The sequence below is a fragment of the Anthonomus grandis genome, chromosome 6, assembly GCF_022605725.1.
Source record: "Anthonomus grandis grandis chromosome 6, icAntGran1.3, whole genome shotgun sequence".
In the NCBI taxonomy this organism is placed as follows: domain Eukaryota; kingdom Metazoa; phylum Arthropoda; class Insecta; order Coleoptera; family Curculionidae; genus Anthonomus; species Anthonomus grandis.
The window spans coordinates 5,617,651-5,632,839 of record NC_065551.1 but is presented as its reverse complement, the minus strand read 5'-3'; the positions used below and the strand labels follow the sequence as shown (position 1 = coordinate 5,632,839).

The following is a 15,189-nucleotide window of genomic DNA, read 5'->3' as shown; positions in this document are numbered from 1 at the left end:
TCCGAAATTTCACTTAAAAACTCAAATTTAAAAGAGGAATTCAAACGATCCCCATTAAGTCCCATAACTGAAATTAAAACGGATCTGAAAGCGATGTTGCCGATGTTATCATTTCGCGGCTTGAGTAAAGTCGGCTGTGTATCCAGAAGAAAACCCACGTGCTCACTCGATAAAGGGTGGGGATGACGCCAAGATCGTGCCATATGTTTGACATCTGTCATTATTTATTTGAACGTCAACCTTGTGTACATCTTCTAAAAACAAAAATAACATGTAAATTAGTTGAATATATATATTTTTTAAACAAATCAAAATGAGTTTAGGCACCCATAACCAATTTGGAAACGGATTATTATTTGCGGGTTTTAATCAGGACCAAAGTAAGTTTAATTTATTTGAATATTTTAAATGGGGCATTTTTCTCTGCTTCAAGCTTAAACTATGGCCTTTTGCAACTCCATGGTCATCCTGCCAAAACTCCTCCTCTCCTTTTTATTGTAATTTACTTTAAATATCTACTCATGGTATGTAGTTTTTAATTAAACATGTTGAACAACTAGATAATATAAGTAGTCATTTATAACAAAACTAGGCTAATGATCTATACTGTACCTACTGTCTTTTAAGTGGTACAGTTCTAGCTTAGCAACGTTCCTTTAAAAAAAATGCACCTAAAATTATAGGTATAGACTTCAAATGTGTGTAAGTTTACCCAGAACAATATTCCGATAGCAGAAGGAGCAAATTTTCATATGGAATTTTTTTTTAACTAAATTTAATATAATATTGGAACTATATTTTATTTATTCATTTATTGTCCAACAGGAAAATCCCAATACAAAAGACAATTCGTCGCCTTGCATACAAAGGGGCGTAACTAATAATTTGAATTTTTTTGGATTTCGTCAAATTTTTTGGACAAATTTGGTGCTTTCTAGCTGCTCTCAAAAGGGCATAACTCAATATAATTTATTGCCTGGGTTCTGCACGCAAACTGTTTAGGCATATCTCATCAAGTCATTTTAAAACAGCAGACAAAAAGGCGTATCTTAGATACACAACAATACAATCATACAACATATGAAACAATCAAGATGGATGTGCTAGTGTTGTGGAGCAATAAAACAAAAAACGTTGTTGCCTCTAATGAACTCGTTATTGTGAATAAAACTGAAAAAAAACTTTTAGTGTGGTACAAAAGTTAAAATGTTTTACGGAAAAAAGTGGTATTACGCTACAGTGGTACAGTGTGAAAAAGACTCCAGTTCAGAAAGCTCAACAGACAATCTACCATTAGCCCTTGTTCGAGAAATGCTGAAAACGAAAGAAGCAGCTGTTAGTCAAACTTTTTCATGTAAATTAGTTCGTTCCAAAAGATATGTTAAAAGCTACAATGTGACAGGAGACGATCAGGAAGTAAGAGAGCCCAATGAACCAAATAGCACATTGTCATTTGGTAATGATGACTCAGTTACATATCCAACCTATGTACAGATGTGTTCATTGAAAGGATGCAAGAAAAAAGGCGATAGCCTCTGCAGGTTTTGTGAAGATATAATAATGATACATGTTGATGCATTATGGCCCAAATAAAAATTCCATAGTCGCTATAATGTTACTATATTTTGTAAGAAGCAGCAAGAACATTAGGCAAATAAGTCTTCGATTTTTTGAGCCCTTTCATGGTCAAAGTGAAGGGGACTCAGTCCATAGTGCCATAAGTACTGCCATTTCGCGTTCAGGAAACATATTTGTTCCATCTCAGTTGATTTCGATTTTTAGACTAGCTAGGGCTAAGAATCCCTATAATGTAATTCCAATGAATTATTCCGATTTCATAGATTTTAAAGGCTTGTCGAAAGATTTAAGAGTTTTAAGCATATGCCAAGATGATGACAGAAACCAAATCAACTGGACAGAAATCTTTGAAATTAAAGTTGAAAAGGAAAGTCCAGATAATATTTTTTTTAAAGTGTCTCACTGTGATGAACATTATAGAAGCCTCACATTGAAGAGAACAAACATAGAACATTTTTCTCTCGGAGAACTTAACAATGAACGACCAAAGATAACATGTCTAAAATATCAGGACCTAATTTCTTTGTGCAGTGGAGAAACTCCTGTAATTCGATCTCAGGAGCATGTGTCATTTTACAGATCTCATCCACATGAATAAGTACCTATTTTTATCGTTTTATGTAATAAACAGTTTAGTTTTTTTGTTCACAGTTTTTTACTCGGTTTATTATCGGCTCTTTCGGTTTATTATGATATATTTTTTAAGTTAAAAAATTAACAAAAATTTTTACTTATTCTTATAAAGCTGATAGTGTTAGGAGCGTTAAGGAACCTACGTTTATTTTTTTGCGATAAGAATTTTTTTAAGGCTAGGCCAGGATTTCCACTTTTCATTTCTTTGAAGTACTAGGTTAATTTGAAACTTAATAAATGTTTAATATTTCGAATAAAAGTTTGATTACCATGGGTTGTTGTTATTTTGCAAAGGGCGTATACAGCAGACAAAAAGGCATATCTCAATCTTTTTTTGATTTTTGGAAAAACTGGAAAACTTATCTAAAATTTCATAATAGCAAATTGTTCTAATTATAGATGCCCACATGAGCACAAAATTTAAGCCGCAAATTCCAAACCGTTTTTCACAGCGAGAGTTTCTCTTGAGCCAACATCTTAAAATGCTTTTCCTGTAAAATACAAATATTTCAGATACGCCCCTATGTGTGCAAGGCGACGAATTATGAGCAATATGGTAACACAAAAATACAACTCAACTAACAAACTTAAACAAACTATGCATATAACAAAAGTAAACCCACCCAAAAGTAATTATGAATAGTACAATAGAAAGAAAAATAGAAAAAAGAAAAAATTAACCCAAAGCACCCAAAACACCTCCAGCCCACCTAATACTGATCAAATCAAGAATTTTATTGAATTAACTGTAATCAATTGAGAAACAATAATTTATGCTGCAGAAGATGATGCTTGCATCACCTTTTTTTTAAAAGCAGTTGTAGAGCCATTAAAAAGGTCAATGTTATTCTCACTAGTGTGTTAAACCATGAACAGGCTTGGTGTAATGGAGCGTTTCTGTTTAAGTGGGTATGGATATTCTCAAGATAAAATTGAACTGGTCTTCTTGTGTGTATAGCAGGTACAAAGAAATTTAATTCACCCAAATGATCTGGAGTATCAATTTTACTGCAGCAGAGTTTAAATAGAAAAACTACTTCTTACTGCATACCATACAGAATTTATGAATCCACCTTTAGTGTTGAAACTAGACCTTATTTTTCCATAATTTTAAGTGCAGTTTCCAGAAGTTTGATTGGGTTATGATTCCAGGTATGATTAAAATGTTTAAATGCTCATTTAAATGTCAAAATAATTTTTTTTGGGTTTTTTTAGAAAAGAATCCATTTAAGAATTCACTACTCAGCCATTCGAATATTGCTTCTGCTAAAATTTCACACATTTTAAGTCTTTACTTATAATTTTAGGGGCAATTTTCAGATAAGTTGCTAAACCTTAAAGTTATTTGTTTCTTTTTTTTTTGCATGCAAGAAAAATGCCATGATAGGATTTATAGAAAAAGGAAAACCTAAAATTACAGTAGGTACTATGATGAAATTTTGATAGTACTTTTTGATGTGAAGTAATTTTGACTCTTAGAGGGTAAATAAGAATATATGTAAAAAGCAGCTTCTATATTTTTCTTTTAAATAAGCTTGGTAAAATGTAGTCTATTGACTATGGAAGCTATTTAAGCTATACTAGGAATATGAATAAGTTCAACATAAATTTGAGCTTGTTTACTGTTTACATTTTTACAATAAATATCCAAACTTCACACATAATGTGTAATACAGCTCAAGTTACAAATTGATATTCAAGTTTTAAAGTATATTTTGTGCTTGTCTAATGTTTATTCAAATTCATGTGCAAGGGATTTTTACAATTTAAAAGTGGTATACAAGACACCTTAAAATTATAGTTCAAATTTGATACTCTTTTTGAGACTGCTGTAGCTGAGAACTTGAGAACTGAGGGGAAGAGCATTGAAGAATTTTATAGTACACAGTAGATACCCTAGTAGGAGAAGATGAGCAATGTCAGCAACCCCTGCTGAACAAAAATCTGATGGCAATCATCTCTGTATGACAGGCTTCCCAGAAGTTTCACACATTTTCTTTGTAAGCCAAAGATCTTGTGGGCATGGGCAGAATCCCAATTCCACAATAGCATAGATCATTTTCAAGGCAAAATAACTACGATCGGCTGTAAGTAGAGACTTTAAGAGGCACAAGATGATCCTAATAAGGTAAATTGGTTTTAACAACTTTTTACTTAGCTCCGAGATATTTTGGTCCCAAATCAAGGTAAATATCCAGAAAACAGACACTGTTGACAATTAGCAATATTTGGATGGGAATGTTCTCCTTTTCAGAGGCCAAAGTTGATAGATTGAGTTTTTGCTGTTTTAAGAAAAAGTTTAGTTGCTAAAAACCATCTCTCCATATCCAGTGGTGATTCATCAATTTCAAAATCTTTAAAATTTGAAGGTTCATGTTGTGTTAATGTTGTATCACGAGCAAACAGTATAATGTTACCGCCCCTCTGAAAGTTTACCAGATCATTTATATAAATGAGTAAGCAGATTGGGTCTAGGTCCTGTTAGAGGATAGCATATTAAGTTTTTTATAGTTTTAATTATTTCCTTGCTCATGCCAAAACAGTCTCTAGACTTTATTCCACATTTATCTTACTCGTTTCCATCCTGGTATTCTACTGAACTTAAACACAATATAAAACTTAAAGCAAAATATCACAAGGCATTTAAAAATTCAGGTAGTAACTACCACTTTACTGAATTTAAAAGATTTAGGACTATTGTTAAATCACAGATAAATACTTGTTATGCATCTTATATAAATGAAATTCAAAATAGTATATCTACTAATCCTGCTTTATTCTGGTCATATATACAGACAAAGATGGGTTGTTCAAGAATACCAGGTAGAATGCATGACTATAATGGAGTGTATGAGGAACCGAATCACATAGTAAATGCATTTGTGTCCTATTTCAAAAGTGTTTATACCTCTACAAACAATGATGAAACTGACCATCTGTTATTCAATCCAAATGATAACCACATAGTTTCAAATCTCTGTGTGCATATAGATGATATTTCTGAGTTGGAAATTGAGCAAACTTTGAAAAATATGAAGAGTAAGTCTAGTTCGGGCCATGATCTTATTCCCTGTTTTCTACTAAAAGATTGTAGTGCTATTTTCGCTGAGCCTTTTAAATATCTTTTTAATTTGGCCTTAAAGACATGCACATTTCCCTCATGCTGAAAACTGGCTAGGGTATGTCCAATATTGAAAAAAGGGGATGCTTCTGATATTGCCAATTACAGACCAATTGCGATTCTCAGTAGTTTTGGAAAGGTCTTTGAGAAAGTCATATACAACCGTATGTTTCCAGCAGTTCATAGACTCATCGCCACTCAGCAACATGGATTTATGCCCCAAGGTTCTACAATGTCTAATCTGCTTCAATTTACTCAATTTGTAAGTGATGCTATTGATGACGTAGGCCAGACTGATGTAGTTTACACAGACTTCTCAAAGGCCTTTGACTGCATCGATTATTTTACTGTACTTAAACAAGTATGTTATTTTGGATTTAGTCCGTTACTTGTCTCTTTTTTTAGATCATATCTTACTTCAAGACAGCAATTTGTTTCTTATAACGGCTTCAAGTCTGAGTTGTATTTGGCTTCATCTGGGGTGCCTCAAGGATCGAATTTGGGGCCTGTACTGTTCTTACTTTTCATCAATGACCTTTCCCGCGCCTTAACTTGTGAAAACTTACTGTTTGCCGACGATTTGAAAATATATAGCAGAATCAATAGTATTGACGACTGTGTATTTCTCCAACATCAACTTAATATTTTATAACCCTGGTGTATAAAGAATAAACTTAAAGTAAATATATCTAAATGTAAAGTAGTGACATTCACTCGGAAATGTAAACCATTAAATTACGTATACAGTATCAGTTCTGAAGAATTAGAGCATTGTGAAAATATACATGATTTGGGGGTTACATTTGATACCCAACTGACATTTATTCCCCACACTCAGTCAGTCGTTTCATGCAATAGAGTTTTAGGTTTCATAATGAGAAACTGTAAACAATTCACTAATATTACATCTCTTAAAACACTGTTTTACTCACTAGTTCGATCAAGATTTGAATATTGCAGCTTAGTGTGGTATCCAATATAGCAGATTCATGTTATGGCTCTAGAGAATGTTCAAAGATAATTCCTCAAATTTTTGCATTTGAAGGAAACTGGTGTCTATCCTCAAAGAGGATTTGATAATGCTCTTTTACTGTCCCGGGTTTAATATCGATTTTCTTAATTTTAGAAGGATGCTTGTTTCTAATAACTTTGTATATAAGCTTACTCACAATCTTATTGATTCGCCCCATCTTTTATCAATGTTAAACTTTAGAGTACCAAGATGTAACTCCAGCTTACCGAAACATTTTATTGTCCTCATTCAAGAACTAACATTGGTAAGAACTCACCAATTTTTGTTATGACCACAAATTTTAACAGCATCTCTGCTTTGTGCGATATACATAACTGTTCTCTTAGACAAGTAGGTATTTTCGCTAGGGAAACTTTCTCCCCTCTTATTTAAGTTAGATGTGTAGGTCTTATAGCTTAAGCACATATTGTATTTTTCAGTTTTTTTTTCATATTTTATATCTGTTACTTGGTGTGCTAGCTTTGTTCTGTAAATGGTTTTGTACTGTTGAACAATAAACAAGAAATAAATAAATAAATAAATAAAAGTCATTAGCATTTACTGGTAGAAAGGAGTGATGGGTGGCTTTAGGTGAGTTACTCCTCAGGATCCCCCTCATGGCTCATTGCTTATTGATTGAGTTCTCAATATACCCATCATGAGGATCTTTCTTTGCAGAGCTCTATGCCTGTTCCTGAAATCAGTTATTGTTTTTGTAGGCAATTAAAGTTGGATTTTTTTTATTAAGGAAGACCATAAAGTGCAGTATTTTCCTCATGATCTGCAATATATAGTAAAACCAGTTAACTTTGGTCCTTTCTCTGATTTTAGTGCGAGTTATCAGCACTGGCTTGAAGGGAAAACACAAATTATTGCCATCAGCAATAGCCCTCAAAAAAAGTTGAAACTTACATTCAATATCCATCTCACAATCATGAAGTTTGAGGTTAGAATACAAGGTGAATAAATCCTCTTCAGTAATTGGTTAGTGTGTGACTCAAGTTGCAAGTTAAGCACTCTACAGTGATCTGAAAAGTGGAAGAGATCAAGACGAGTTGGATCCTGCGAACCATCAAACGAGTTTTTAAAAATATTAATCTTTTCATTAAGCTGAGTACTGGAATTTACTGTTAAGTGTGGTTCTAGAGTACAAAGAAATTTATTACATTTAGGATTCTTTTATTGTTAATGTGAAAAGGAACATTAAAGTCCTGTGTGATATAGAGAGATTTTGAAAGGTCCAACTTGGAAAGCACTAACATCAGAGTGTCAATAAACAGATTAAAGTTGCCCAGAGGAGACCTGTAGAATGTAGTAACCTGCATATGCAAGTCTTTCAGAAGAATGCCCATCACAATGCTGTTCTGTTGAAAACTTTTCCAAATTAAGTGATAAGTAGCAAACATATTTGGTAGGTAGGGATACTTCACCATGAGTCTTTTGAGACATACTAAAGCTGGAAGCCAACTGACAATTCCCAATGTAAAGAGAATCACTTTGCAATTTTTTTTTATTTTGTCCTAAACTTAAGGTCACTTTTAGCATTTAGGAAATACTAAGAAGAAACGAGAGGTAAATCATTAAAAAGCTTCCCGCTTCCGTATATAAAAGAGGTACCTTCTCAGTTCTTGTAACAGCAGAGAAAATGTGAGGAGAAATGAATGGAAAATGAAGATTGTACTCAGATGGAGAATTAAGCTCATGTTTGTTTTTTTTGTGAATAATACAAGTTGTTTCCAGTATAAATATGGTGGGCAAAATCAAAATCACACTCAAAAATGAAAATGAAGATGTACCGCCATCTTCAAAATATTTTAGCCGAGATGCCCCCATCGAGTTTATAGTTGACGCGCCGAATAGATGCACCAAGGAAAACGCGTGGTTGGCGAGTGATCAGCGAGTGTTCGATGCGCGATCCATTTTGTTGTATTAGACGAGTAGATTTCGAGCGGGTTTTTACGTCTTTATAATTATACGATAAATGTATTTTTATCGATTAGTATTATTTTTATTATTAGAAATTTATTATTATGGATATTTAGGTCACTGGAAGGGCTTATTAACACCGTGGGAGTTTTGATTTACGCTCACCCCAATACCTTGTAAATAATATGAATTTACTATAATTTGTTAACTATTTACAGTAAATACATAATATTTCAAATGTAATGATACAGGGTAATTCGTTATTGTTGCACAAAAATTTAATGGTGGATTCTTTACAAAAATATATGTTAAAAATAAACTAATTATCAACATAGGTTTGAAAATGCTTTCTCTCTAAAATAAAGGGCGTTAACATTTTTAATAAATCAAAATTCCATAATTCAAAAAAAAAACACAGTCAGGTACACAGGCCTTTAAAAAACTAATCTTTCTCAGAATCTGAAGAAGTTGTATCGTCATCTTCGCCAACATTTATAATAAGTGGTTCCACCTGAATTTCCATTAAATCATCCAGAGTCCACATGCGTTCTTCTTCTTTGATAATGTGAGCAACAGCATTTTTCCAATTTTGTGGACTGACATTTTGCACTGCTTGATCAAAAAGTGGTTTAAGGTCTGCAAATTTAAAAGTAACATTTTTCCGAGCTACTTCACCCTTAATCTGCGCCTATATCAGTTCGATTGGGTTCAACTCGCAATGATATGGTGGCAATCTTAAGACCGTTCGGCCGGTAGCTTTAGTCATTTCGTCCACTACAAATGTGTCTGCATGTCGGTTTTCTTTTACTAATTTCAGAAGTTCTGCCTTTATCATATCTTGTTCATAATGAATTTGTTTGGTAATTAACCAGTTTTGAATATCCCCTTTCTTTGTGGCAGATGTCGGGGTTTTGTCAAGCCTTTCGGGTATGGTAGGATGCGTTATCCAACACAATAACACAGCCATTTTCTAAGCTAGGTAAAATTTTTTCGAACCACTCTTCAAAAACTTTGCGTTCATCTCCTCGTGATAATCTTTCGTCTGTTTTGATTGAAAAACTAGTTAACCACCTTGAACAAAGCCATCTTCTGACCCAATATGTAGAACTATCAACCGTTTCCACTTTCCTGCCGGAGCTTTTAGCCCTGTGGACAATCCATTGATAAAAGCGTTTCTAGCGGTGGTTACGGTTGTATCTGTTCATACTTTGGAAACCGTGTGACCCGCGTTCACCCATGTTTCATCTAAATAATAAATGTTTCTATTTTCTTGTCGAGCCTTTCTTATGGATCGTAAATAACGTCGCCTCCAGCATATTATTTCATCCCTTTCTTTAAGCATACTATGTCAACTTCTCTTTACAAAGCTGCAACGAAAAAAATTATTTGAGCTTTTGTGGTTTTTTTACTCAAATTGTTTTAAATCTTTATTATATGGCAATCTGCCACTTACCGAAAACCAATTTCCCTGAGTAAGTTTTTCCAAAAGTTGTAAAAAATTTCTTTATTTTTCTCAAGTTCTGATAAAATCTTTTTGACAGTTGGTGGCTCATTTTTTAGGAAAAACGAATGGATTATTCTACGGATAGCATTTTTTGTTTGCTCATCAATGTTATCCAAAATAGCTCTCGCCCTATGATACTTTGTTGGTGGTTGAAAGGTATGAGTATTTTCATAACTTTTGACTATATTATAGATACTCCTTTTGGAAACACCTGATGAAATTACATTACATTTTTTATTTTGTAATTAATTTAATTTATTTATTTTTTCAAGCGGCATAAAACCATTTACTTTTGTGAGTGTATTTACAATATAAAAAACATTGTAAAAAAACTGCTGGTCAATTGAAACTCATATAGTTTTTTTTGGAGTATTTTTGACTTTTAATATTTTCTACACCGTGAGCCAAATTAGAATGCTGTTTTCAATGTCCGTTTGCCCAATGTGTGTAGAATATACCTTAGTTTATTTTAGTTTAATTTACCTGTAAGTTTATTTTAGCTTAGTTAAGCTAAAATCATCTTACAGGTTTTTTATATCGACGCTCGCAAATAAGAACATCGTAACTCGATTCTTGACGAAATTGAGTTAAGACTACTTTCTAGTATGAAATTTGATTCTCTTTCGTGTAAAAATATTGTTTTCTTTGAAAAGGTGCCTAAATAACATATTTACACCGTTGTAAAATTTTAATGCCTAATCCGTAGTGGTTGCTTTACAAATCATAAACAAAATCTGAAACTTTAAACCCATTTTTCTCAAAACGGGCTTTTTCGAGATACGATCTTCTTATTTACGAGCGTCGATATGTAGGTAAGTAAAGACTATTTTATTATATCATACCTGCTGCATCAGCTGTAAAAGATACTTTTTGTGTCTTGCTGTAATCTGGATGATTTACTTCACATACTTTATACATATTTATAATTGCCTCCTTTTCAGAAACCGTAAAATGTTTCTTACAAGCTCGTTTTTTAGGGGGTGAATTCAAAAGATGGCCCACAGGTACGTCACCCAGTTTTCAAAACAAATAAACAAACTAATACACACAAAAGATAAACAGATTATAAACTTACAAAAGAGACACAAACAAATTAAAAAATAATCAGACCGTATACGCGCGCCAAAACTCCTAAAAAATTCTCCAGTATTCACTGGTATTCGAACACGCATTTCGTTTTAACTGTCGCGTGCTATTCACGTGATTACTGCATCTTCTCAGCGCGCCGACTATAGTATACTATCAAATTTTGAGATTTTTCCTAATAATAGTTTTTCCACAGACGATCGATGCAGTTCCAAGAGACTCGCCCTGTATAACGGAAAGAGGTTGATGTATTTTACTATTTGGTAGTTTAAACAAGCAGAAATGCACTTATGTTACTGATTAGAACACTATGTTACGCTTTTCATTTATTTAATACCTTTTTCTTTCTATTAGCTTTATCGTGAATATCTGAGCGTCTTTCATTAACAAAATCTCTTCATGAAAAACTGGGCAAAAACTACAGGGTCTTTTTGTCCATCCATACAGATTCAGAATTTTAAACTTCTTGTTGCTTTGTTTAATCCACAATAAACTGTACATTGATATTAATTTAATATTCTTTTTAGGTTGTTTTGCTTGTGCGACAAACTCGGGCTTTAGGATTTATAATTGTGAGCCATTAAGAGAAAAAGTCCGACAAGATTTTAATGAAGGAGGTCTTAGTTTTGTGGAAATGTTATTTAAATGCAATTATATTGCAGTGGTTGGGGGTGGTGATAAACCCCTATATCCACCCAATAGGGTTAGTACCTCTATTTAATACCTAAATTTAGAGAAAAATTGACAGTATAACACCAATTTGCGTAAGTAGGTGCATTAGGCACATAATGACTTATTTTTTTTATATTTAGATAACAATTAATAGTGAAGAAGGCCTTTATATTTTTTTTATGTAAATTCCTTTTTATATTTTAAAATATTCGTTTTATAATAGAAATGCTGGTTACAGAAAGGGATGGAAGAAAAAATTAATTAATCCTTTTAATTAAGAGAGGTTTAAGTTGAGCACCATTCACAGTATGAATATAAAAAGGCTAAATAAGGCCCACAAATGATCTTTGTATCCATTTTACCTGCAAAATATGCAAAATTAAGAATGAAACATAAAACAACGAATTTTTAAGATACTATTTCTTTTTTCAATTTTCTTTAGTCAATAACAAACTATGTCTAAAATTATAAAAATAAAGAAAAAAAAATATATTTACACATTGGCATTATGTTATACAGGGGACATTTTAAAAACTAAGGAACCAAAAAGAAATTGCTGAAAACAATTTCTATATTGGGGAGGGGGAAACAATAATATATTAGCTAACTTGTTTTCACTTACCTCTTTACAACTTTATAATCTTAAATAAAAACACTCTGCTTGCGATAACTTATCTGAAAGGTCTTAAAAAATGACTTTCAATGGTATCTTATAAAGCTATTTTTGATTATTAGTTTTTTAATTTTTTAAATAAAACATAATTTAGTTAAATTAAAATTGTATTTCTGAAATACACTACATCATATTGTGTATTACATTGAATGGTGTCTTTAAAAATTATTAAAACTACACTATTTTTAATGTTGCAACTTGTTTTTCAGTAAAAGTTATTTTATTTGACGTTTTTATGTACAATTAAATTTATTTGATTTAAGAGCTACCTAAATAATTATACGCAAAAGATACATTGTTATTTATTTTAGTTGTCAGGAGGATCATCTTTGCTGATTTAAAAAAAAAAAAGATTTTTCTGTAACTATGAAATTATGTAATCTATTGAATGTATTAAGCATAAGGTTTCTAATCTAGGTCACTTGTAGCTGTAACAAGTAGTTTTTGCAGTATTTTTTTAAATAGGACTTTGTACTATTTATGTTTTATATTTCAATTTTTAAAATACATACGTTTGAGATTTGGTTTACAGTGGAACCTCTCCTATTCCACCTTCCATCTTATATGTGGTCCACTTTCAATGTTCTCGTCTATGTAGGAACCCTCCCATTCACAGGGGATTTGCTATACGCAGTTCTTCATGTCTAGTAGACATTGGTCTTCAACACTAAATCTCTAATGGTTATCTTTAAAGTAAAGGCACTATTCATGTTGAATTTTCTGACAATTCTCCTGAATTTCTCCAAAGTTTTCCTTGATGTACAGAATCTGTTAAAATCCTCTAGGATACTCCAGTTGCTGTACCTCTTTCTGTGTGATCTCTGCTGTTTTTCTAATAGTTGTCTTTCTTATTATTTTGCTTGGTTACTCGTTCTGCTGTAAGTGTTTGGTTGGGGACAACGTGGTTGTTATTGTGGCTGCTCACTATATGAGGTTTTAATGATTCCCAGCTCTGTTGAACCAGGATAATTGTGATAAAGTGTAGGCATTATCCTGTAAGTGTTGATTTGCGATAGACTGGTTATTAGACGTCCATTGTTGTTTTTTTTTCAAGAAGATCTAAGAAGTGCAGTGCTGACTTAGTTAGCCGTTGACTTAGCTACTCCATCGTGAACTTGATGCTTGGCGTAATGTTATGTGCTCCAGAAACTTCGCTAGCTTGCCTGTAATAGTAGGGGAACCTTGGATGCTAAATTTGTAAGTTACTAAAGCGTCATGGGGATCTATTTGATTGAGAAGATTAGGTCCTAAAACGAAAAAAAGTTCATGTTATGTTTGTCATAAAAACAGTTACGTGGAAATATTTGAGCGCGTCAGACATTCATTCATTCATCGTGTACATACGCGCTATGTCTCTCTGATAACCAAGAGATATTAATCTGACGAGTAGTGAGCAGAACGTTGTCATAAAAAGAGGTAGAAAAAAGAAAAGAAAAAAGAGTTATTCAAGACTGTCAGTGAAAGTGAAATCAAAAAAGTGTCATATTCAAATATCTGACTCGAGCGCGTCATATTTATATACAGACGGCTCAACTTGATGTCTTCAACGATAATCTGACTAACATTGTTAATCTGACAATTTTTTTTCTTATTACTGGATGTAATTAAACAATATACAGTTATTTGTATAATTCTATAATTTATTATTAAAAACTAGATAGAAAAATATTAAAAATAAGTATCTTAATCTTCATCCTCACTGGATTCCTCTAGAAAGTTGGTTTACACTTGATAAATTTCTTCGTCATATCGTGTTTGTGTAAGTAAACATGGTTATGAACTTTACACTTTCTTATTTATTTTATATTGTACTATTAAAAGGAAAACATACCTGAATGTAAATTTATATCTCTTAAAATGTCAGGTACTATGACGATATCTTCCTATGCTTTTAGACTTTTCTTTCTTGTTTGTTGGTTACCAACAAACCAAGTCGGTAATCAAACCAAAATCTACTAAAACTAAACCAAGTTTTTTCTCCACAAAATACACATTTCACACTTACATCACTTATTATTGTAATGCATAAAAAACTTATTGCATTAAGTTAACATAATCGTTTTGATACAACAAACAAATCGGAGCGTCAAACCCGTACTATTGTGATTAGCGGAAATGGCATCATGGCGGCAGACGATAGAGTGGGAGCGTCCTGGGCGTAAAACCTATCTTTAAGTTGAAATTACGAAAACAAATCTCCATTGTTCCCTGCAGAGGAATTCCAGTGCGTTCTGCAAGTGTTGCGTCTTGCCTGAGTTTTTCACTGATGATGCTAAGGGGTTTTTTCGATGTGCACTTTTGTATAGAGGCTCTCAACATCAAAGCTTACTGGCTTATCGGTGGATCTAACTTTAGTGGCCTGAGTTGGCGAAATGAGCTGAGTTTCGTACAAGGGAGTCAGTGTTCCTTTTTAGTGGCTGGAATCCCTAGAGCTGCTCATAGGTAGCAAATCACTACTTTGTATATTTTAAGCCCGTAAAAATGTGGTGGCTTGCTATGGTGTCGAGTGAGTTTGGTATCATGCAATCATCAATGCATGAGAGAGATAAGCATATTTTTTTTAAGAGACCTGTAAAATCTTCGTTCGACTGTTGGTGTGGGATTTTTAGTTAGTAGTTTGTATTCACCTTTACTTAGGACTTCTATAACCTTATTGTAGTTTTCTGCATCCATTATAACTGTTGCGTTGCTCTTGTCTGCTGGTACGATCACGATGTCCTTTATTAAAACCTTTTCCTCAGTATTGGACAGGGTTCTCTCGGATATGTTGATTATGTTTTTTTTCGTAAGTTGAATACGTCTTGCTTGTCTGTGTAGTTTTCAATTTTTGAAACTTTAACTGCTGTTTGTTTCAAAACTCTCTTCAACTTTTGGCAGGTGTTGTCTTGGCAAAGATTGACTCATTTAATTTCCTGGTACCAAAGTGTGTATTGTGTTCAAAGTCGTTTGCCTGCTGTGCCTTTCTCCAACGATGGTATCCAAGT

The 15,189-nt window shown here is 32.9% G+C and overlaps 1 protein-coding gene across 1 annotated transcript in view; it reads left to right on the top strand.

Annotated features, from left to right (window-relative positions):
• The first annotated feature begins 214 nt into the window (after window positions 1–214).
• Window positions 215–15,189, top strand: part of LOC126737063 (WD repeat domain phosphoinositide-interacting protein 3) — a 51,456-nt gene continuing 36,481 nt past the window's right edge. The window contains exons 1-2 of the mRNA XM_050441760.1: window positions 215–380; window positions 11,388–11,563. Coding sequence (XP_050297717.1) covers window positions 314–380; window positions 11,388–11,563 — 243 coding nt within the window. The 5' untranslated portion in view covers window positions 215–313. The remainder of the gene's footprint in view (window positions 381–11,387; window positions 11,564–15,189) is intronic.